Below are 22,948 nucleotides of genomic sequence, written 5' to 3'. Positions count from 1 at the left end.
TATACTAATCCTCACACCACGTCCAAACCATCCATGTCAAAATTTCAAAACTGTCCGAGGCACTTTTGTGTCACTTGACAAACTGCCATTCCCGGCAGCAAAAGGCAAACCCTGGCCCTCGACGACAGTCTCTCCGCGACCCAGCATCATATGATCGATATTGACTTTTGGCCCCTTGAACCATGTGTGCGCGGAGACGAACCACCAGATGAGGATGAAAAGCATCGGACCGCCATACACGACCGCGGTCCAATTCATGGCCTCGACGCTGCGGGGTGTGCTGGTCAGTGATGGGTTCGTGCGGGGGATTGTGTGTGATACATGCGCATGTGGCAGGATGGGTGCAGGACGTACGTGAGATCGGGCCCGGTGACGCTGGGGAAACAGAGAATGGGGACCATGAGGATGACAAAGGAGCAGCCGATTGCGCCGACAGGCAGGGAATATCTACCCAGATGCCACGGGCCGGGACGGAAGCGGTTTCCCACGATGAAGACGCGGATGAAGATGGGTATGGTGAATGCCCTGTTGTGGCAACTTAGTAAAACGCTTCTTTCCGTACTCCTCGAACTGTTTTCAGCGTCTTGGGAGGAGAGAGAAAAGGGGGAAACACTCACACAAAAGCAGCAATGGCGCCAATGGAGAATAACGCTCCAATGGCCAACTCTCCGCCAAAAATAAGCAGTAAACATAGGATCCCAACCGCACAATTGAACCACACCGCATTCGCCGGCGTCTGCGTGTACCTATTCACCACTCTCCAGTATCGAGAAAAGGGGAAGCAATCATCCCGTGCATAAGCAAATGTCACCCTACTCGCCGCAATCATACAGCCCTGGCCCATGCTAAACCCCGCGACAATGGTCAGCGCTAGAATACCCAGCGTAATCTTGCGCGACATGCACTGCATCAGGTATGCGGCAAAGGGCTGGCCCAGCTCTGAATCGAGCACCTGGTCGATATCCACGACCGTGTACGCAACCACGAGTTGCAGAAACCAGCCAAAGATGCCGCCGGTGGCCGACGTCATGACGATTGCGCGCGGGGATGCCAGGTTCGCGTTTGAACACTCCTCGGCGATGTGGAAGGGGCTGTCGTAGCCGCTCATGGTCCAGATGACGCCGATGAAGGACATGAGGACGGAGATGCCGGGGGGGAAAGACGTGCCCTTGTACATTGTGCCCCAGACTTCGCTGGATGGGGAGAAGCGAGGCAGGCCGCGTGAGGGTCGGTCTGTGCCGGCGGGGATCAAGATGATGACGACGATGAGGGCGAGGAAGTTGAAGGTGGAGCCGGCCGAGTTGAATTGCGCGAGCCACTTTGTGGGCATAGAGGAGAGGAGTGCGTGTAGGATCATGATCAAGAATGTGAGGAGGAAGGTCTGGTAGTTTGTAGGGACGTATTCTGGATTGTGGATCGAGGCTGCAGCAAGCATCATAGCAGAGATGCCATAGTTTACTACTTGAACATATCAGTCCTCGTATCCACCATACCTGGAAGACAACACTGTAAGACACGCAAGACCACTGACCAGACGGCGCCGCCGTAACCTGAGCAAGCCAATTACTCCACCCAGTAATCCAGGCAGCAAACGGCCCCCATCCCTCGGGCGCCAAAACAGCCGCAGCATAGTACAGTCCACCACTGGTAGGCATGGAACTGCAAAGCTCCGCCATACTACACGCCACACACTGTATCCCCACCATGGCAATGATCCAACCCCACGTCATCCCCGCCGTCCCCGCATATCCCATGCCATAGTACAGCGTACTGGCAAAACTGGGCAACAAGCCCAAGACGGCAAAGCTGACGCAGAAGGTGGTGAAGAGGGAAAACTCTCGCTTGAATTCACTCTTGTAGCCGAGAGCGGCGAGCACTTCTTCGTCGGCGTTTAATGCGTGCGTGGATTCGTAGGGTATCTCGCCTCCTGGCAGAATGGATGTGACTTGCTCTTCAGCGACGGAGCGGTTCTGATGGCCCAAGGAGGAGGGTTCGCGTTTGGTCGCCATTGTTGGCCAATGGCCGCGGGAATGCGCGAGGTTTGCTGGCTGGCTTGTGTTGGAGGGAAAGCAGGGCAGTCAATACCGGTAGCGCCCAAGAATAAGAAGATCAATCAAAGAAAGAAAGACGATGGTTACAAGGGAAACCCAGCTGTCACCCAAGACCGCCAGGAGCTATGCTCTAGCAGCAGACCAGATGAGGCAGCTCGAGTATGTCCTACTACTATGTAGGAACATGCTCCAGGGCCCCCTCCCCCCATCCCTTGGCATATCGAGTTAGCATATCAATGTGTGGAACATGACGAGCGGGGGGTTCCGCAGAACGAGAGTAACACTACACAGGACATGGCGACGATGGATGTGGCCCAGTAGATTGGAGGACAAGGCGTGCGTGCAGCGAATGACGTTGGATGGTGTTGCTATCTCTTTATCAAGATCATCTGTGGCCATACCGGTACTCTAGCCTAGGTTCGCCTAGCCTCTTCCCTCTGTACGGTAGGCAGGGGTGGAGGAGAGGGGACTGGGAGAAATCCCGTCTGCCATTTAGAAACGCCCAAAAGCCTTGGCTTAGGTACCGCCGGTTACCGGTAGGTACATGGACGCAACGCTGACATTGCTTCCCGTGTCCGAAGAGCTGAACGCCTAGTACTGTTTACATAGCCCAGACACAGCAGATCTTGTGGATCCCAGCCTCCTGCCCTCCCGGCTGGACATGCTTCCATAGGCATAGCTTTCGGGCCTGCCCGTCAGTTCGTGCCGCAAGACATGTCAGTCTAGTGAGGGTGGAGAGCTGGATGGACAATCTAGTCATCTGGCTGACACTTGGCGATCTGTTGAAACCGTCGATGGACAGCCAATAGGGGGTAGAGCATTATTGTGAATTGTTTCTTGTAGCCAATGGGATTGCTTGTTTAGTAATGCATTTTCACGGTTAGCAACATCGAACAATCCAACTGTACCTTCAACGCTGGACTTGATGTCCCTCTTCAACCACACTTCTTCCTCCCGCTGCTACTACCACCAATCTGGAGCCTGTCTTACGTGGCATATCCTGTTTGTACCCCCACAGTGTCTCTCCATTGCCTGGCTGTTCAAGGGCAGCCCGAGTCCTCGAAATCCTTGGAAACAAGTCATCATTCGGTAGGTGGTAGTTAACTTACTCATCCGATAATGGCAACCACGGTGGTCAGTATCCGGGAAAGAGGTATTGGCTATCCTCCAGTACGGGACTAGCGTCTATTGATGTCTTGGGTTTATCATGTGGCTCCTGCCCATCCCATAACCCTTTCATCAACCCAATAACAATTCATTCGATTGCCAAATACCCACCGCGACACCTTCTCTCTCGTACCTAACTCAATACCTGCCTCAATATCCACTCGATACCCGCACAATATCCACCTCGATGTCTACGTCAATACCCACCTCAGCCCACGCCCTATTGCCACATGTCGATACCACGTTGATGCTCACGTTGCTGCCCGAAACATGGATGGAATCACGACCAACCAGTATTCGTTTGGAAGCTTCCTTGAGCTACTACAGCCAATACACATTACAGCACAACTGATTTTCCAAGGGAACCCAGTATGCGATACTATTCGGCCAATTGCATTGCAGAACTTCCAAGGTCTGGGCGGGATAGCTGAATTCGCCGCCCCTGATTCTTGTCGTATAGGGAAGGCAAAAATAGTAGGCAATTTTTCATGTCTGGAATACTATTAGCAAAGGCAAAGGTCTTCAACAAGGCATTCAGGATTGAAATGAACTGCCTGCTGAAAATCTCAAAGTTCAACAAGAGGTCACGTCTGTTGCAAATTTTGCTCACCGAGTAAAGTCAAAGACTGGTTGGATTGTGAGTTTTAGACAAGAGCATTGAGCAAAATATGTGCTGATAAGAGTAGCAGTGAACGAAATCGGCGTTTAGTAGTAGCTCGAGCTCGGCACATAGTCTGCCTTGGTACCAGGAAACGCGCCCGCAGGTGCACTCCGCTCATCTTCGTCAGCACTATCTTCTTCCTCGCCTCGAAAGGCATCACTCGGATCGGGTGGCGCCCTCATGCGGATGAGCGAGTGCTCATCTAGTGCTGGAATGACAAACATCTTTGTTGTATGATACTCGCGACCCGAAGGCATACTTGCAAGTAGGGGTTCAGAAGGAGGAATCAACTGTATACCGGCCTGGAAAGAATGTTAGTGGAGATTCAACTTTGAAATATGTGTCTTGAACATACTGTGTCATTTTGCTTCTCCCACTTCTTCAGAAGCATATCCACAATTCGTCCCTCTTCAAACTTGCCTGCATCTGTGCCCCAGTCGACACCCTTTTCGATCTTGCGGTCCTCACGCTTCTCCTGCCAATCCTGCTTCAGTTTGGAAAAGCCAGACGGCTTCTTTTCGTCCTCGGCACCCAACGAGGCGAAACCAAGTTCTTTCTTTGCACCTCGAAGCCAGGCGATGCCCTCCCCAGTCTTGCCACCCCCTTCTGCATCACAAGCAAGAAATCGACATGCCTTGCCCTTGGCAGTCCGCCGCAAGTCGTCCACGTACTTTACAAGGTCCTCGTTGATCCTAGAAGAGCGGCCTAGCATGGCTTGTGCTTTGGCTGCGTGTTCGGAGGATGCGAGGCACAATCGTGCAAAGAGATGCGCGCGAACTTTGGGTATATCGACGCCCTTGAACATCCAGTTCTTACTCTGCTTGTTCCTATCTTCTATAACGACAGCGGGGTATGGGTCGTCCTTGAGTACGGTGATGAGGGTAGCTTCAGCCATGCTAAGCTCAGCCAAGGCGCCCAAGACTGAGACCGAGATGTCTACCGCTGTTGGCTGCGAATTCCATTGCCCGGCTCGATTGTACAGGTATGAGTGTATTGAGTTGGCTTCGAGAAAGTGCTTCATAGCAGTGCTAATCGCCGTTGCCCGTTGTTCAGGCGATGGCACGGTCGCATTATAGAGTGTATGTAGCTGTGCCCGAGCTTGAAGGCTATAGACATATGCGAGGGTGGACAGCGTGTAGCAGAGTTCACTCTCGAGACTCTTTAGCTTAATCCGCGCTGGCTCACGCCCGGCTATCGAAGTCCCAAGCGTGGATCGCCAGTCCACTTCCAGCTCTTTGACCAGTACCAGGTCGATTTCTTCTCCTGCGCAACTTGTCCCGCTCAGCCCTGCGTCTAGCGCAAACAAGTATGGTATGTAGTCATTGAGGGCGGATATCACCGTGGAAAGGTTCGATGCTTGGGCGGAAGGTGGGATGCGCTTATGTCTCTTCAACACGTCGCGGACCACACCCCGCGCGGTCGTGGCGCAGTTTGGTAGCGAAGGGTGTGTACTGCTATTGAAGAAGTCTGTAAAGGATATACTCGAAGTGGTCGGGAGTACGAAGGGAAATGGCATCTTGTGGCGCGTTAGTCGGGGCTGTTGGGGGTAGTAGATGCAGGTACGCGATCGTGGTGGGGTTAGATTGTGAGGCTTGGCCGCATCATGGTAGGTTTGGCCTATCTGTCAACCACATATATCTGTGAGCTACTTGGCTAGCATATGAAACGTCTTGAACAATCTTGGATGGTTTCAAGCACCCAAGTCTTGGACGCACCATGTAATTCTATACTCCAATCGCTGTCTCGTGCTAGGTAGGCTACCCTTCTGCGCCGGATGTATGTACAGAATTACGAGTGGCATAGGCGTGAATGCAATTACACAAAGGTGCTATTCGTCAAGGTAAAAAAGACCCATGTCGTCCTGGAGGTCTGAGAGTAAATCGTTCCCTACGCGAATCTCATCGCCTGCCCTGTGTTGCTCCTTCAAAAATTGCAAAGAGGTCCTGTCGCCTGTAGCCTCGCTGCTTATTTCTTCCAGGCATCGTCGAGGTAGTTCTGCTGCGCAAAAAGGTAGCCCTTGACCTTTGCATCCTTAAGCAGCTCAAAGTATCGTTCTGCAGAGCTTCTGTTAGTCTACCATGTCGTGTCTGAGACTATTGTGCGAAGCAGGAAGCGACAATGCACCTTGCCATCTTCAAGATGAATACCCTGAACACAAAATGGCCTAGGGTTTCGTTTCTTCAAGCCAAGTGTTTCCCTGAACCTTCGACAGCATATTCCGGGGGATCCTACCTCTCAAATGCCCGCATTTCTCCAGATGGTTGACACCTTCCCGTCGGTAGCACTTGCCCATCTCGTCCCTCACTAACCGCGCCATCATGCTCTTGACCCATTGCTCGCGGATAATGGCATCTTGTGCAGCCTTCAAGGCGGTGTTGTCGTCATAGTCGACGCCTTCAAAGGTTGGCGCAACCTTTGGCTTCTTCGCCAGGAACATCTCGGACTCGGGAGTAGGCATTGCGGGAGCAGAGCGTGGTGCGCAGGATAGAGAATCGGGATAGGCAATTGAATCGATCGTCAGAAACGACCGGTGCGTCGGTTTCAGCGGTTGGGCGGCGGACGTGGGGTGGGAGATGCGTTTGGAGGTGGTGAAGTTGCGAGCTTCCCATGACGGACGGACCCGAGCTGCATTTGCACGTGACATGACTATTCCCTCGTCATGACTGGACGAACCACCTTTCGCTTGGTTATACCAGATTACGACATTAATTGTAGAGCAAAAAGACTAAGGGGCATAGAACTAAGAATTCACTTCCACCAACCCTCAACTGCAGTCCCCATTCCCCATAGCCCGCTCGCTCGTTTTCCTTCCTTTCTCACTCCAGACTCATCGCCTCTGCCAGCGCGCGGACCCTTCGTGCCCTGGTATTTCCACCGCCATCTCGCTGGTTCAAATCTGATCTCATCTGTCGAGCTCTCAAGAGCCTGAAGTCTCTGGTCGCGGTCGTACTCACAGATGGCACAGAGCCGCTCAAGCCTTATTCGGTTGAACGGATGGGCTCGACCATCTGCGCAGGGCTTAAAGTCGTCTATAGCAGGGGACGAAGATCTTGGGAGTGGCTTTTTGATCTTATGCGAGGTTTTTGTCGTTCCTTGAGTCTCTAGTCGGACTTGGTCCCCAGATGGTATGATTGTCTCGCCCGCTTCATCAATCTTTGTCGTCGCACTCGACGAACGGCTGGCTGCATCGAGAGATCTTTTGCGCCTTTTGGTATTAGCAACTATGTTGGATTGCGCATTTGGGCAAAACCTGAGAGGCCTTGCAGAGAATGTTGAGTGGCCGCAGCCTAGGAATATGAAGAGTCTATAATAACACATTATTGAGTAAGTTTGTAGGTACTGGTGTCTATCCGGGGGTTCCGAGACGCAAGCCGGATAGAAACTGATTTCAGGTCTGAACATTCCTTTGTTATGACTAGGCCATGGTAGTTCTTTGACGGACTCATTGCCTTTGACGTCAATGTGGACCCCTTTGTTGCGTTGTGTGCATGAACAACCTCAGCTCCAAGCTCACCCAGACCCCGTGAAGAAGGATTTGGTCGTTCGCACGGCAGCACCAAGTATGTACATGATGGGACAAAGGGTCTGACTGTGTAGATGCTATAGTGACGACCTATATACTGTTTACTTATCAGTGTCAGTGACGCAAGCCTGAGAAAAGAACGGACCAACTTGGACCAAATTTGTGAGATGTCGATGAATCAACTTTCAAGGCAGTCCGTATAAGGAGCAGTGATTGTAGTGTTAGTTGATTAAGTTGATTAGTAGTTGTTCATCCACAATCTGATCAGTGTTCGCGGATGTAGATATCTGTTGCATAAGATTCAGTATGGGATGTGGAAGTCATTTCATTTTGCAGCGTCAGTGTCAGATTGCAGGCGGGAATACTCTACATGACAATGTTGCATGGTTGAATAAGAATTATCGTCAAGTCTAATTCACTCTAGTCACTGTCTCTAGCGTTGCGATGCCAGCCGGAAATTTGCTTCACCCAACTGGGACCGTCGTCAATCTACCCTACCAGCCTATGTACAATACTTGACTTGAGGCTGCAATTACGCCTAGGTAAACTACATTTAGTGTTGGTTAGGGTAGTACCAAGTTATTACTTATCTTAGATGCAATATGAATAATGCTGGCACAGTTTCAAATTATTCATGTCACTGTTCAGCAGCATTCCCACGATCAGCAAATTTCCGGCTATCATCGCGACGCTAGAGTGTCTGACTGTATCTATCTGGAAAGCATTGATAGTTTCGGGCTCTTTCTTGGGAACTTCAGTGAGGTACCCCTTATAACGATAGCCGTCAGTCAGCTGATTTTTATCGTCATAGTGAAGATGTCGCTGTGATACCCATTCTCTTAGCGCTGAGTCAGGCATGACAAATCAATATATCTATAGAATTTCTTGTCAGCGGTGTCTAAGCTAGCTTGCTGCCTACTCTAAGCCTCTAGTTAGCTGGCGAGGTATGGTGGAGGTAGCTGCGAGAAAACACCAAAGGAACACGCGTTAGAGACCCTGCATATGTAGCCTTACCTACCGGTATCTCTAGCTGATTACCTTAAAAGTATCGCCGTATCACGATATTGCGTATTGCGCTAAGGACATCTTAGATTCTGGAATCATCACTATTTTGATGTAAGGACTGCCTGTTTGGCGAAATTATCGTTGTACCGCATGTATCCTTGCAATGAGTAATCGTTATAAGGGGGAGGGGGAAGGGGATTTCTACTGTGCCTGCTACGATGCTGACTTGGCTTGGCTACAACGGGCTCATCTGAACTCTGTACACTTAGTATGGTCGGCATAGAACCATGCTGACAGCGAAGACACGTATGGGTAACCCAGAATGCAGTTGCTGAGCCAAGAGGATCTCTCGCAATGAGGTACCGGTATACCTATCGTCACGCATCGTGTCTCCGGCAGGAAATCGTGACGGCAGCAAATGTGCCAGTTTCCTCGGATCGAAAGAATGGCTAGCATGCCATATGATTGGTGTAGTCCTTGGTGTTGCATTGATGATCTCTCAGACACAGGTGAGGGGAATTACCGGTAACCTGCGAGGCCACGGACAAAAATGATGAGTTTCCTTGGATTGGATGGGCTACTCTAGAGTATCACAGTCAGCCCTGGAGGCACTCTAGCCTGATGGTGTTAGTTTCAGGGACCTGCGTTAGCTCAAGCCCGTTTAGGCTTGGCTCCGAGAAGACTAGGCTGTCACCGTGTGGCTCCTTCCTCGTACAGAATTTGATAGACCCTCTCCCCTCTCCCCATCCTTTCCTTTCCTGTCCACCTTTAGTATCCGCTAGGGCGCCTGACTCCAACCTTCGATCCATGAAGCCCCCCTGTGCTTTCTGTCGAGTCCTTGACTCTTGACAACACCAGTGACCAGAGAGACGCCATGTGGGGATGTCTTAGCTTCCAGAAAAATGTCTCTCGAGCCTGTTCACTGGATACCGGTACCCCAAGTCATCCATTACCAACAGCTGTTACTGCAACTTTCTGTTCGACTCGTGTCTACCACCCATCCCGACACTTGGTGGCATCACGACACCTACCTGCCCCTCAATCCCGTCTTTGGCCCCTCGCCGGACGGTCGGTACTTCTTTGAGACGCGGCTGTCAATGGGTGTGCCTGGGAACGAGAGCGGCGTAGTCGTCGCATGAAAAGCCTTGCGACGATACCTGCACGATCCTCTACCTACCTACTGGCTTTGTCTTCTCAGCTTGAAGGTTTAGAGACATCTCACGACGGATGGATGCTTGGTCTTGTCGCCATGCCAGCAGTCATGGATACAGGCCATAGGTTTTCATCGACTCTTTGTGACAATTTTATGCGGTGAAGGAGCCCGTACTGCAGACCGTTAAAACCGATGGCTTCTTGATCACGCTAGCTCCTCAGGATCCGCAAGTGTCAACATGCGGTCCGATTGCGATCGACATTGGGGATTCCAGAGTGACCCACGTGGAGGTGGAGTTCACTGTGCCTGGTAATGGGAAGGTGAGCAGCATCTGCATCCTCGATGCATGCTGGGGTGTCAGCTCTTGGACATTCTCCATAGTATCCAACTTTCAAGGTTGGACCTGGCCTGAACAGCACAACAGCACTCTTATTCCCCAAGCAGCGGCTGCTATATCCCAAATCGACAACTACTGTGCATAGGTACTCCGGTCAATCACATGTTGAGCCGGGGTTGTTACCGAAAGAATCACTGCATCAAGATTGCTCTCACTAGTCCGCAATATGGCTCGGCTGCGGACCGAGCGCACATTTGTGTCAGTTGTGTGTTATCTGTGCAGCCTGCTCCCGCACTCCACTGTCGTTGCCAAACCTCCATCGACAGTGGCGGTTGCTAGTGTTGGTCTGACAGACTACAAAGACCTCTTCACTATCCATTGTCCAGTTCCTTTCTGCTCTGGCGTCATCGCGCAAAACCGCAGATGTCGGTTCTACAACCAGAGACGGGCATCTTCTACGGCCTCTGCTGGGTCGTCATCGTCGTCCGATTGATCTCACGAAGATTACATAGAGGCAGTTGGAAACTCCTCCAATGGGACGACTATCTGACATTAGTAGCCATGGCAAGCAGATCGCAGTGCGTGAGCTTTACTACTACTAACGCACGAAACAGGCTACGGATTCGGTGCTTATTGCAGTCATGCACGAAATCACCAAGACCAGCAGCAACCTCATTCCGCCCGGCGATGATGTATCTCAGTACTCAGCTCTGGAAATTCAGAACCGCATCTACGGGTCAAAACTAGTCTTGGTGGTGGAACAGATGCAGATTCTTACCATTTGGCTCATCAAGACTTGCCTATTGCTCATGTACAATCGTATGACAATGGTATTGCCTCAACACAAGGTGGTCATAGCTACGTCAGTCTACGTTGGTTTAACATTTGTAGGTTCGCAGTCTTAGTACCTCTGGGGTGCGGAAATCTGCTATGTAATCTAACATGGTTTCAGGTCGCCATGGAAGTACTGTACTTCGGCGTATGGTGTCGCCCTTTCAATCAATACTGGGCCGTTCCTACATACTCCAGTAACAGAGTTCCCCAGTCTCTCGACATGATGACGATTGTTGACTGAACCAGGCCAATGTTCTGCTGCGACGAATCACCTCATCACGAATGCTGTTTTCAACATCTCGAGCGATCTCATCATCATAAGCATACCTATGCCATTACTGTTCAAAGTTCGTCTGCCGAAGAAGAACAAGGCAATTCTTTTCATGATCTTCCTCATTGGCGCATTCACGGTACGTACCATCTCACTGCGTGCATTTCAAAACTGATCACTCCTAGATCGTTGCCGCTGTTTTGAACAAATACTACTCTTTTACGCATCCATTCGGAACGCAATGGACCATATGGTATATCAGGGAATCATACACCGCAATCCTCTGCGCCAACCTGCCGTTGACATATCCACTCGTTCAACGCATTTTCAAGCTCCGTAACTGGAGCGATCCGACCAATGGGGGTAACACATACTCTTCGAGGATGCAAGCCTCTCGTAACATCAACGCATCGTCGAGCGGAGTTCAAAGAGCCTGTCAGTTACCAAAAGGCTTTCGAGATGTTTTCAAACGCATGGAAAGCCAGGAGGATATCAATGGGGTACTGGGGAAGCAGCATGGGGACAGCAGGGAACCCCAATTCATTACTAGCGTCATTGAAATGGAAGAGAGGAGGTCACTTCCAGTTCCAAACCCGGCCCCTCATTTGAGTTGGCGAAGTACTGACGAAGGCATAAGGCAACAAGATCCTTATCATGCCGTTTGAGGGCATGCCAGATGCAGTAATACCCAAGCAACTCAATACCATCCGACACAATTACGAATGAATGAGATTTAAGATAACACGCATTGCAGCCTCGCATACTTGACAGTGCCCCCCCCCCTGCGACACTTTCCGCCTGATTACACCATGCATCAGGCCAGAACACATACAGAGAACACTGATTAATTGATTCATCCATTATTGTGAGGAAGAATTGACAGTTTACGAGTGGCTCCCGTTTCGCGTCATGCAAGAGCACCATGATGGAGGGATGGACGCGCCTAACCCCGAGCCTCGCCATCAAGGTACATCAAACACTCAGGTGCAATGCTCCGTACCTCATTACTCTGTCCTGCAAATTAACATTTTTTCCCCTTATTTTTCATACGTATAAGATCAATTTCGAAGACGAAGATGCATGTCCACGACGTCCTGATTGTGGGAGCCGGTCCAGCTGGACTAGCTGTCGCTGCGAGACTTCGTGAGCACACACCCTCGGCAACTTTCACAGATGACGAGCATGAGCGGTACCACTGGATACGGAAACATGGGCGAAAGATGAATATCAAGAACTACCGCACGAACAAAGACTCTTTACCTTCACCACCCTCTACACCTGAAGATTCTGATGGTGGACCAGACAGCTCGACCTCAAACGAGGCATTAGATATGCTCGTTCTGGACGCTGACGGGTGTGACTGGATGTCGAAATGGAAACGTCTTTTCAAAACTTTCAACATTGACTTCTTACGGAGTCCAATGTTTTTCCATGTGGACCCTGCCGATCGCGATGCCCTTCTAGGGTACGCTTACGAAAAGAAGAATGGAGAGAAGGACCTCTTAGCACTTCCCGGCTGCGCAGGCAAAGAGATCAGCAAGCACAGAAAAAAGAAGAAGCTGAATGGGAAGGGAAGATTCCTAGGACGCACGCCGGATGTTGACGAAAGAGATCGTAAAGATTACTATACCCCAAGTACCAATCTATTCGAGTGTCATTGCGCAGAAGTTGTACAACGCTACGGCCTGAGCAACGACATGCTGAGGTGTGAACGCGTGACGGATATTCAATATGATGTCATCAGCACCATGCACGACGTTGAGCACGATAGCGTAATATCAGACGATGTCCTCGAGGACGAAAAGAAGATCTTCCGCATCAAGACCGACCTTGGGGTGCACTATGCCCACGTTGTGATACTCGCTGTCGGTCCTGGAAACGCCCCTACCATACCTATCATTCCTGGGTTGCCAAACGAAACCACACACGAAGGCTTTGCGCACGCTCTGCACGTTAGGCATTTCCCGCCTTCATACGTTATGACCAAGGTCAAAGCTCGCCGACCCACGAACCTAGTCATCGTTGGAGGCGGCCTGACAAGCATTCAGCTTGCAGACGTCGCCATCAGAAGTGGAGTCAGCCGAGTGTGGCTCCTGATGCGAGGACCGCTAAAGGTTAAGTATTTCGATATGGACTTGGACTGGGTGGGGAAGTTCCGTAACTTCAGGCAAGCCGAATTCTGGACAGCAGATACCGACGAAGGTGCGTTGAATGCCATGTGTAAATGATAGTTATGAGGATTGAAGCTAATCATGTAGAACGCTTCGAGATGTATTCGCGAGCTCGCAACGGAGGTAGCATTACACCGCGCTATCGCAAAATCCTCGACGCACATGTTGCAAGTGGAAAGATTGCTATGCATACGTACACTACTCTTCAGTCGCTGTCATGGGACCCTGTGCTGAAGTCTTGGTCTTGCACCACCTCATCGCCTGAGGCTACACTTCCGGCCATTGACTACATCGTCTTCGCTACCGGTGTTCAGTCCGATATCCGCACTATACCGTACCTACAATCGATCATCAAAGAATACCCGATTGAATGCGTCGGCGGATTCCCATGCCTAACTGACGATTTGATGTGGAGCGAAGATGTTCCGCTCTTTGTCACCGGCCGTTTTGCCGGCTTGAGGCTGGGACCAGGGGCGCCGAATCTAGTAGGTGCGAGGATTGGTGCGGAACGAATAGCTTGGAACGTTGACGATGTGCTGAAGAAGTTGGGGCGGACTCGAGGCATAATAGACGAGGATGATAGCGATGATGATGGGAAGTTAGAGGCATATGCTGCTGCGAGGGATAATCGGTTCGGCAGCTTGATAGACATGGAAGATGCTTCGTCCTAGAGCTCAACGTGTACAATTTATAGGACAATGGATTTCTGTCAACATTAATACTTGCGCCTATGCACCTTTCGTCTCAACTCTTGTTCCTTCACAATCGTCTAACATTGCTGGGTAAGCGTCAAGCAATGAGCTACCAGTAGTACTAGGTACTACGAGGTTCTGGTCGGGAGAATCTAGTGAAGGTGAAGAGCTGAACAATTAGACTATCGAGTCTCAAGGCTATTCTGTGGTGCCGATGCAAGTTTTTTAGTTTTTTTTGGTGAAACGCCATCGTAAAAGGGCACGTGATTATATCTGACTGACGTCACGGTGGAGGAACCCTGTCATATCACCAACTAGACGTGTAACTGTTTCGTGCGAGGTTGTTTCTTAACTACAAAACGATTCCTTGAAACATAATTCAATTAGAAGCGCGCAACTGACGCGCTATCGATTAGTCCCAGCCGCCATCAAAGTAGCAGGCCGCGCTTGTGTGAGCTCGGCTATCGGCTACCTAAGTTACACGTACCTGCATCCGCGACTATTTAACGGAATCTTGCGGCACAAACACAGTGCCAGTACAACAACATAACGTCGCTCCTATTCCCTTTCCGCTGTCCAATGGTTTCAGGCAGTAATGTAGGAATTCCACACATGTGTAAAACAAAATGTTCATTGTTTGCAGGACAAGAATACACCGGCCGTAGTTTCCTTGGTTGCCGGGGGTATAGCAGGAGGAATTGAAGGCTTCTTATCTGTATGTTCAATTGGCGACCTGTTGCCACAGAATTGCGTCGCAGAAATACGTGACTGATACCTTTTGTAGTACCCTTTGGAATTCGCGAAAACTCGAGTGCAACTAAGAGCTGAAAAAGGCATACCGACACCACGAAATCCGTTCGCCGTTGTGACTGGGGTCTACCAACAGGAAGGCGTTAGGGCTTTGTACAAAGGTTGTGGAGCGCTTGTCGTGGTGAGTATCTTCCCGGCCGAATCCTGCACGACTATCACTACTCCAGCTGGTCGCATCCGATGTATGCTAATTCGGAGTGTAGGGCTCAATAGCTAAAGATGCAGTGCGCTTTCTCTTCTTCGATCAAATCAAGGAAAGTTTCGCGGACCCTGAGACGGGCACCCTCTCACCATTACGAAATCTTTTGGCAGGCATGACTGCTGGAGTAGTAGCATCCATTACAGCTGTTACGCCGACAGAACGTATCAAGACGGCACTTATTGATGACGCACGACACGAGAAGAGATTTCGATCAGGTTTACATGCAACTGCTACTATCTGGAAAGAGCATGGGATCTTGGGATTGTACCGAGGTTTTGCAGGAACCACTCTCAAACAAGCATCTGCCACAGCCTTTCGCATGGGAACTTATAATATCCTGAAGGACTACGAGAAGACAAAAAACATCGAACAAAATACTCTGGTCAATTTTGCCAACGGTTCCGTGGCTGGTGTAGTTACGACGCTATCCACCCAGCCCTTCGATGTCATCAAGACACGTAGCCAAAGCGCAAAGGGTACCACTACTCTCGAAGCTATGAAGAGCGTTTTGCTGGACTATGGTATACGTGGATTTTGGAAGGGTACAACTATGCGGCTAGGGCGTACAGTGTTCAGTGGTGGCATCCTTTTCACAAGCTATGAAGCTGTTGTCAAGATCATCATGCCCTTATATCCAGGGCTGAGTAAATCTGCAGATGCTGCGTCTTAAAGGTCATATCAGTTCTAAGGTTCCTAAAATTGGCCATCTCATTCCTATCGGAGTGCCACTGCTATCTTACTTTGACAAGTGATCAGGCCTGCCCATCATATTCGTCAATCACGCTGACTGGTTTCACAAACTTGCCCAACGGTCGATAATCCAAATGGTGTAGCCCGAAGGCATTTGGACCTCCGAGCTCAACACCTCTGGGGCTGGTCCAACGCTCACTAGCAGTAATGCCAATCACTGAAACTAGTAGGCCATATCTATACTCAGGAGTTCCAATGGCCTCGCCATTCTGTGCATCGATGACTGCTACCAAGTCTGGTGCGATGGCCAGTACATCCTCGTTCTTTTCTTCTCCAGCCTTGGTCTCTCCGCTTTGAGGTATGTGTATCGCGGCAATGTTCTCGTTCTTGAAGGGCACTTTGATGCGTCCGTGGTACTTGGCATCTGCCCCCTCGATAACTACTTCACCATAAACATGTCCCATGTAAAGCCTGCGCTCCACACCTACGATCTTGCCTTTGAAGAGGACACGCCCGGTATCGGATCCTCCTACAGCATCAATAATGGCTTCTGCAACATTTTCGATGCGATTCTCCTTTCTAGCGCGTGCGACTTCTCGACCAATGCGCCATGATAAAGAGATTGTGTGTTCAACAGCCCACCTTCTTGTCTCGGCCCCAGTGACCGGTGCATCCGCAGTCCCAACACCGCTGCCCATTTGGCTGAGTGCTGCTCTTATGACTTGTTCGACTTTCAGATCGCTCGTCGCTGACCCCATGTATAGTGTATTTCCGTTGCCATCTGCCACAGCAACTGGCGCAAAGACAATCTCGCGCTCACCAAATACAACAGGTGTGGTCTGCCATTTCGTGGGATACGCTCGACCCATCCAGTCGGCATCCACGCATGGAATGTTCATATTAGTTGATGCACCCAGTACAAGACCTTGCAGACCGTTCATCCCACCGATCTCCAAGGGTATAATGTGCGTGGCGGCTCCACCCTTATACAGCTCGTAAAGATGGGTCTGCGCATCCATCATCCTGTCGATCTCGGTTAAATCGTGCATATTCTTCAGACCAAGAACAACTCACTCATCAGCAGGTAGCCTTTCAATACCTACAGTGGGACTACCAGCACCGCCACCGCATCCTACTCGATCATCGTCTCTCAGATCGTCCGGACTGATCACGCGTACTTTCCCACCCGCCCGTAATATCCCCCGTACCCGCAGCATCGTCGAATACGGGGAGCCTCCGCCGCCAGTTCCTAGAATATAACAACCTGTCGAGATCCAGTTGAGATCGGTTTCCGATATCCACCATTCGCGATTGATAACTTTTGGCTTGTACGTGACAATGTCGACCTCTAGCAGTGTTTGGTCTTCAACCGGGGGGACGTCGTCAGATGGAATAGCAATGTCATCTTTCGTGGCGTCCTCCTCGAATGCAGAGGAGACCTCTCCATCCCTGGTGACGTTCAGGTCCGTGAAGTCACTTGCCCGCGAAAAGTCGAAATCGCCTGCCGCTCGAACAATGAAGCGCGATTTGTTCGCCACATACTGTAAAGGCAAGTCTTCAACCTCGACGATGGTGACAGAGTCTGCCAAAGCTCCGGCCTCGATGGTCTTTTGCTTGGCTTCTTCGCAGATGTCCGCGAGTATCTCCTTGGAGGTATGTGTCTCGGTTGACTTTACAGTGTCGACGAGGGCACTTACTCGTGCCATGGCTGCGCCAATGGCGTTGGCCACCCCTGACCACTGAGGCTTGAGAACTCGACTTGCGCCTCTTAAACTGTCTGGGGCTATGACCGCACCGCCTCCGACAAGCAAGACTGGTATATCTTCGGGTGCAGTCTTCATCGTATCGATTATCCTCTCGAGCATATCTTGAACTTCCTTCTTGAAGTCCTGAATGTCGGTCTCTTGTACTTTTCCGCGTACTTTATCGGTATCGCCTATCCTCACCTCTGATGAAGCAGCAACAGTGTAGTCTGTAGCTGTCGGTACAGCACCACCGAATACCAGTGCTTTTTCTGGCAGTTGATAACCCACAGACTCTGGTCCAACCCGGAGCTGTCCATCCAATCGTCTCACCAGGCTCCCACCTCCTAAACCAATGCTCTTGACATCCGGGTAGGAAAAGTTCATTCTCACGCCTGATAGTTCCGAATAAGCTGCCTGCTGTCTCGGGAATCCGTTCGCCAGCAACAAGCCGACATCGGTAGTTGTGCCACCCATGTCGACCACCATTATCGCCTCATTGAGCTTCTGGCCGATGAGATATGCAGCACCGCGCATGCTGTTCGTTGGTCCGGAAGAGAAGGTGCGAATAGGTAAACGAGATGCGGCTTCACCACTCAATATCGTCCCATCGTTCTGAGTGATGAAGACAGGACAATTCAGCCCAAGCCTCCTAATTGGATCCTGGAACGAAGCAATTGTTTTGCGCGCAAATGACAGGATAGATGCGTTCAAGATGGCGGCATTTTCGCGTTCGATGAAGCCAAGATTTGCAACTGTCTTACTAAGGACGATATCGACTTGTTCTCCTAGCTCGCGTTTGACAATCTCAGCTGCTAGTTCCTCCTGCTTCTCAATGGTGTCTATTGGACTGAAGACCCCATTAATGACGATGCTTTGGATTTTCTTCTCTTTGATGATCCTACATTGCTCCACTATCTCTTGTTCCTTGATATCGGAAATTAGACTGCCATCGACCTCTAGCCCACCCTTTACGAGCGCGTAGTGGCCGAGGACTATGTTGCGCAAAGACGCCGGCCAGTCTAAGCAGGGGGGGACGTATTTGCTATAGGCAGAAGAGAGACGAAGGACTGCGACCGTGGAGAGGCGTGTTGAGTCTCTTGTCACTACGGCGTTGACGAAGTGAGTTGTTCCGATGGTTACGCTGGCTATGGATCTTGGATCTATGGATACGGATTCGAACATGGAAGTGATTGCGTTCGTAATTCCATGGCTGGGATTCAATGTCGTCGGGGCCTTGTGCCTAATTGTGGGTAAGCTTATATCTTTGACATGACAGTCAAGATGTCTATTCAGCAGTTCATAATATTTTGCCCATCTTTGAGGTCGTCTTGCAAAATAACATTTTTAATGTCGTCTTGTGGAATGATCAGCTACCGAGAGGACGCGGGTTTTCAGTCACAGCTGAATCAAACACTAAAAAACCGATGTTCGGCCTTACCATGCTACAATTCCACGATCCTCTTCGTGTGCTCTTGTTGGATCGATAATCACACCATCGGTATTTGTACTACACGAAGTTCATCAGCCTACTAGGTCATCTACGTCTCTGATTTCAGCAGCTTACCCCCCTACATCCACGCCTACCCTCAAAGTCTTGACAGTAGCCATTGTCACGAAGATATCAGTATCTCCAAGAAGAAGTGTCTCTCACCAATTGAATGTGCAATCTCAGGATCTGATAAGATTTCAGAGCACTAGTGGGGGTGGGGTTCTAGTGGCGGGTTTCGGGCCTTGGTAACCCCACTCTTGTGTCAACCCATGGATGCCTCGCAGCTTCTTACTCTCTATATTACAGTGCATAATCTGTAGCTAATCATTGGTGCATGGATATGCTAACCTGGTAGTGCAACAGCATGCAAATAAGCTGGATCTGGAATTCCACATAGGATGAGATGCCTAATCCATATTGTTCTCCGCTTCAGATCTATCTTGGTATGCTGAGTTGACTCTAGCACTATCAGTGAGAGCGGCATAGCTGCATACTCGGATGAAGGATGCCGAGATGGCTCAAATGACCAATCTACAGGTACACGCTCATTTTCTCTCTGCTTCTTGAAAATTCATCCACTTTACACATACAACAACCATGGCGTTACGTGAGCAACTTGTGGCGCTTGATCAGGCTATACGTGTGAAGGGCGATGAGGGAAAACATGAGTATACAGATGCATGGAGCAATCACGACCTCATACCCTTGCCGCCGAGTCGAAGGACCTGGGGATGGTTCAACTTCTTCGGCTTCTGGGCGATCGCGTCCTTGAATCTCGCTAATTGGCAAACGCCAAATACCTTTCTGAGTATGCTGTCATTCTATACATGTCATGCACAGCAAAAGTGCTAACTAACTTTTCGCAAAGCCATGGGCCTTTCTGTGCCACAATCTATGCTCATCATCGTTGTGAGTAGGGTGCTGATAGCTCTCTTTTCCACCCTTGTCGCTGCGGTTGGCTTGAAGTGGCACATTGGATATACCGTGCAAAATAGGTATAGCTGGGGAATGAGAGGAAGTTTTATTCCACTCGCGCAAAGAATCATGCTGAACTTCATCTGGAACGCAGTTCAATGTATGCTCAACATCCTTTTGAGAGATCTTTTGACTTACTTCGGTCAGGTTGGAACGGTGGCCGGCTTATCGCAGTATGCCTGACTGCAATTTGGCCCTCTTATGCACGTATGAAGAATACCTTTGGGCCAGATATGCCGACCACGACGGACCAATTTCTTGGCTTTGTGATTTTCTGGATCATATCAACACCCTTTCTCTGGCTTCGACCCGAAAGATTCAAGATACCATTCTTGATCTTGGTTATATGGTGTGGCACTGGAATGCTGGCTTGGATGATCTGGGCTCTCGCAGTGGCAAAGGGCGTAGGCCCACTCTGGAATTCGGGACAAAATGTCCCTGCTGGATCTCCGTTTGGCACTTCGTGGCTGATTCTGGCTGGCATCAATCAGAGTATCGGTGGGCTAGCTGCCGGCATAACGAATGGATCCGACTTCTCCCGCTATGCGCGCGCTCGCAGACACTATGTGATCGGCACGATAGGTAGTTGTGTCATTACCGGTATCCTAGTCTCACTTGTAGGTCTTGTGACTGCTTCGGCGGCGCAGAAGATTTATGGTGAGGTGTATTGGAACGTAAGTGTGAATCTTGGTCAAGACATCGAGAAACAAACATGCTGATTCGCAACTTTACGCCCTATAGCCACCAGATCTACTCATGCGTATGATGGATAACGGTGATGGATCATCGAAAGCTCGTGCGGCTGTCTTCTTCCTAGCCGCAGGTTTCGCGTTTACGGCGATGTTTGAGAACATTTGCGGTAATGCTGTGGCTGGCGGTATTGATCTGGCTGGCATTTGGCCACGTTATCTCGACATACGACGCGGTGCTATCATCACATTCTTTGCGGCGTGGATAGTTCAACCCTGGCAACTCATCAATCGAGCGGAGACTTTCATCTCTGTGCTGTCCTCGTTTTCAGTCTTCCTGGCGCCAATCATCGGTATCATGACCTGTGACTATTATTTGTTACGAAAGCGGCGGATTCGACTGAGCCACTTGTATCGCACAAACGGTTCGAGCTACTACTTCTGGAAGGGGTTGAATTGGCGAGCGATACCAGCGTGGATTTGTGGATGGGCACCCACCATTGGTGGCCTTGTGGTGAGTGTCAGAGGAGATGCACAGCCACCGAGAGCACTGATACAGCTATATTATATGGCTTTCCTCATCGGTAAGCAATGCCAATTTGTTGCCAAGGCCAAAGTCAACTCACATTTGTATCATGTAGGATTCGCAATCAGTGCTGTCATATTCTACATTTTGAACATGATTTTCCCAGTTCAAAGCATGGATCAGATTGATGACGTAGATCTGTATGATACCTTCACCAAGCCGGAGGCTAGAAGGATAGAAGTCCTTCCGCTGGAGCAGTCCGAGCGGGAATCCAAGGACAACGTCAGATTTGCCGATGAGAACCGGTCATGACCGAGCGACGAGCTTTGGCTACGCTTTTCGAGAACGCCTCGCCGTTCGGGCATCGACAATCGTTGGCCCGAACCCACAGATGTTTGCAGATGTAATTGTTCCGTAAAAATGTGTATCCAAACATGTGAACTATGCTGTACATCCGGTATTTCTCGGATCTGCCGAGCGCTCCGCAAGATCGTATGTGGCATCGATGCAGGCTGGCATTATGGGATCGCAGGATCCCCTTGTACAACAGACTCTCGCAGGAGTTTATACACTGTATATCGGGACTCTTTTCGCAAGGCCTCCGAACCTTGTCGACCGACAAACTTAAGTCGTGCTGATATCACTATCGGTACGAGCTAATTTACTGGACAAGAGTGATCGTAGCAAGCCATGCCACAAACAGGGCCGACTCAGATAGCACAGACTGATTCGGCGTCAGACTAAAGGGGATAATGATGTTAACTATCTTGAATCTTTGCTTCGTATTTATCGGACATTTGCCACAATGTCAGTATATATAGTTACTACATCGTTTCAAGGATAGTATCTTCTGGTATTCATATCGTAGACTTTGTCTCAGGTCTGCACTAGGAAGTCTACGGTAATGTGAGGGATGCCGCAGCTACCGGCTGGAGCGGTCCGCTCCCGTGATAGTCGAACATCCTAAACACCCACTGTACCTCCATTGAAGCCGATTCACGGTGCACTACCACACCAGCTGCGAGGAAGCGGAAAGTTTGTATGAGTGAGCGCAGGGGTTCTTGGCTAGACTTGGCATGTTCTAACGTTGAACTGTTGATGTTCAGATCCCCTAAACTACCATGAGAGTTCCCAACTTCATCCCTGCAGGGCCAGGCGCGTTCATGTTAGGGTTAAATGGCGCCTCTGCCTCTTCCAACAATTTGCTTGATTGGTCATACCACCTAACTTGAATCGTTCAGTTTCACTTTGAATATGATGCTCTTTCCCAACGACGCGCTATCTGGCTATTCTCGGACCAAAATTCGAGAAATTCGATTTTGGCTGTGCACACACTTATCTGCATATCCTTTAGTATGAGGAACCGACAGATGGTGAACTAGGTAGATGTTGAAGATGTCAATGGGCACAGCGCCACCGGAGTATTGATCTTCCTGGACCGACACACGTGATTGAGCCCGAGCCCCTACCCTCCTATCACATTGCCCAAACCAAAGGGAAAGCAACTCTTTCGTTGATCTTTTGCCCAATGATCTTTTGCCCAATGGCCCTTGCGCCAACTATTCGGTCCTTAATTGTGCCTCCTTGCCACGAGAAATCAAAATTATCCTCGACTGTGTACGGTACGTGCTACCTAACTTACGCGTACTCGGTGCTGTGGGTTTTCTGATGAATTGTGGGTCTTTCGCCGACCTCTCCCTTTCCGCTATCCCTGGCTTGCAATCCACTGTACTGGTACATCGTGTCTGGTCTGACAATGTCTCGAATTGCCCCGTCTATCGATGGACTTGTTATGCAGACACAAGCTACTGTAGCAAAAGATACTATACGTGTAACAGCACTCTATCTGGTGTTTTGCAACGGGCGCTATCAGGTGTTCGTGGCCATGGGGTTCTGCGCAGAAGCCACCTCGCATCTTACAATCGCCCATTTGCATGCTTCTGGACCGTGCAGGGGC

The 22,948-nt window shown here is 50.1% G+C and overlaps 12 protein-coding genes across 12 annotated transcripts; 6 read left to right on the top strand and 6 right to left on the bottom strand.

Moving 5' to 3' along the window:
• Positions 1-36: 36 nt before the first annotated feature.
• IAQ61_004351 (uncharacterized protein) lies at positions 37-2,475 on the bottom strand (the record flags this gene model as incomplete). Its single annotated transcript, XM_066096308.1, has 4 exons — positions 1,532-2,475; positions 618-1,458; positions 355-525; positions 37-268 (listed from the first exon to the last, which is right to left on the bottom strand). Exons 1-4 carry the CDS (start codon positions 2,007-2,009, stop codon positions 37-39), a joined length of 1,722 nt encoding a protein of 573 aa, XP_065953626.1. The 5' UTR covers positions 2,010-2,475.
• Positions 2,476-2,976: 501 nt separating this feature from the next.
• Positions 2,977-3,910, top strand: IAQ61_004350 (uncharacterized protein; the record flags this gene model as incomplete). Its single annotated transcript, XM_066096307.1, has 5 exons — positions 2,977-3,140; positions 3,580-3,630; positions 3,679-3,692; positions 3,791-3,855; positions 3,905-3,910. The coding sequence occupies 5 exons, from the start codon at positions 2,977-2,979 to the stop codon at positions 3,908-3,910; spliced, it is 300 nt and encodes a 99-aa protein (XP_065953625.1).
• Positions 3,911-3,923: 13 nt separating this feature from the next.
• On the bottom strand, positions 3,924-5,395 carry IAQ61_004349 (uncharacterized protein; the record flags this gene model as incomplete). Its single annotated transcript, XM_003838951.2, has 2 exons — positions 3,924-4,181; positions 4,235-5,395. 2 exons carry the CDS (start codon positions 5,393-5,395, stop codon positions 3,924-3,926), a joined length of 1,419 nt encoding a protein of 472 aa, XP_003838999.2.
• A 648-nt stretch (positions 5,396-6,043) lies between these two features.
• On the bottom strand, positions 6,044-6,523 carry IAQ61_004348 (uncharacterized protein; the record flags this gene model as incomplete). Its single annotated transcript, XM_066096306.1, has 1 exon — positions 6,044-6,523. One exon carries the CDS (start codon positions 6,521-6,523, stop codon positions 6,044-6,046), a length of 480 nt encoding a protein of 159 aa, XP_065953624.1.
• A 104-nt stretch (positions 6,524-6,627) lies between these two features.
• IAQ61_004347 (uncharacterized protein) lies at positions 6,628-7,197 on the bottom strand (the record flags this gene model as incomplete). The annotated part of the gene is made up of 1 exon (XM_003838950.2): positions 6,628-7,197. The coding sequence occupies one exon, from the start codon at positions 7,195-7,197 to the stop codon at positions 6,628-6,630; it is 570 nt and encodes a 189-aa protein (XP_003838998.2).
• A 2,112-nt stretch (positions 7,198-9,309) lies between these two features.
• On the top strand, positions 9,310-10,042 carry IAQ61_004346 (uncharacterized protein; the record flags this gene model as incomplete). The annotated part of the gene is made up of 2 exons (XM_066096305.1): positions 9,310-9,531; positions 9,728-10,042. The coding sequence occupies 2 exons, from the start codon at positions 9,310-9,312 to the stop codon at positions 10,040-10,042; spliced, it is 537 nt and encodes a 178-aa protein (XP_065953623.1).
• A 278-nt stretch (positions 10,043-10,320) lies between these two features.
• Positions 10,321-11,667, top strand: IAQ61_004345 (uncharacterized protein; the record flags this gene model as incomplete). Its single annotated transcript, XM_066096304.1, has 5 exons — positions 10,321-10,461; positions 10,512-10,784; positions 10,850-10,925; positions 10,978-11,141; positions 11,188-11,667. The coding sequence occupies 5 exons, from the start codon at positions 10,321-10,323 to the stop codon at positions 11,665-11,667; spliced, it is 1,134 nt and encodes a 377-aa protein (XP_065953622.1).
• Positions 11,668-12,078: 411 nt separating this feature from the next.
• IAQ61_004344 (uncharacterized protein) lies at positions 12,079-14,077 on the top strand (the record flags this gene model as incomplete). Its single annotated transcript, XM_003838948.2, has 2 exons — positions 12,079-13,204; positions 13,261-14,077. 2 exons carry the CDS (start codon positions 12,079-12,081, stop codon positions 13,842-13,844), a joined length of 1,710 nt encoding a protein of 569 aa, XP_003838996.2. The 3' UTR covers positions 13,845-14,077.
• A 367-nt stretch (positions 14,078-14,444) lies between these two features.
• IAQ61_004343 (uncharacterized protein) lies at positions 14,445-15,547 on the top strand (the record flags this gene model as incomplete). Its single annotated transcript, XM_003838947.1, has 4 exons — positions 14,445-14,462; positions 14,509-14,580; positions 14,650-14,796; positions 14,879-15,547. The coding sequence occupies 4 exons, from the start codon at positions 14,445-14,447 to the stop codon at positions 15,545-15,547; spliced, it is 906 nt and encodes a 301-aa protein (XP_003838995.1).
• Positions 15,548-15,629: 82 nt separating this feature from the next.
• Positions 15,630-16,616, bottom strand: IAQ61_004342 (uncharacterized protein; the record flags this gene model as incomplete). The annotated part of the gene is made up of 1 exon (XM_003838946.2): positions 15,630-16,616. The coding sequence occupies one exon, from the start codon at positions 16,614-16,616 to the stop codon at positions 15,630-15,632; it is 987 nt and encodes a 328-aa protein (XP_003838994.2).
• Positions 16,617-16,637: 21 nt separating this feature from the next.
• On the bottom strand, positions 16,638-18,494 carry IAQ61_004341 (uncharacterized protein; the record flags this gene model as incomplete). The annotated part of the gene is made up of 1 exon (XM_066096303.1): positions 16,638-18,494. The coding sequence occupies one exon, from the start codon at positions 18,492-18,494 to the stop codon at positions 16,638-16,640; it is 1,857 nt and encodes a 618-aa protein (XP_065953621.1).
• Positions 18,495-19,398: 904 nt separating this feature from the next.
• IAQ61_004340 (uncharacterized protein) lies at positions 19,399-21,303 on the top strand (the record flags this gene model as incomplete). Its single annotated transcript, XM_066096302.1, has 5 exons — positions 19,399-19,609; positions 19,670-19,876; positions 19,924-20,450; positions 20,518-21,049; positions 21,107-21,303. The coding sequence occupies 5 exons, from the start codon at positions 19,399-19,401 to the stop codon at positions 21,301-21,303; spliced, it is 1,674 nt and encodes a 557-aa protein (XP_065953620.1).
• Between the last annotated feature and the right edge of the window lie 1,645 nt (positions 21,304-22,948).

Source organism: Plenodomus lingam, assembly GCF_022343315.1.
Source record: "Plenodomus lingam strain CAN1 chromosome Unknown contig_19, whole genome shotgun sequence".
Lineage (NCBI taxonomy): Eukaryota > Fungi > Ascomycota > Dothideomycetes > Pleosporales > Leptosphaeriaceae > Plenodomus > Plenodomus lingam.
Note: the sequence above shows the minus strand (reverse complement) of the source record. Positions and strands in the feature narration are given on the sequence as shown.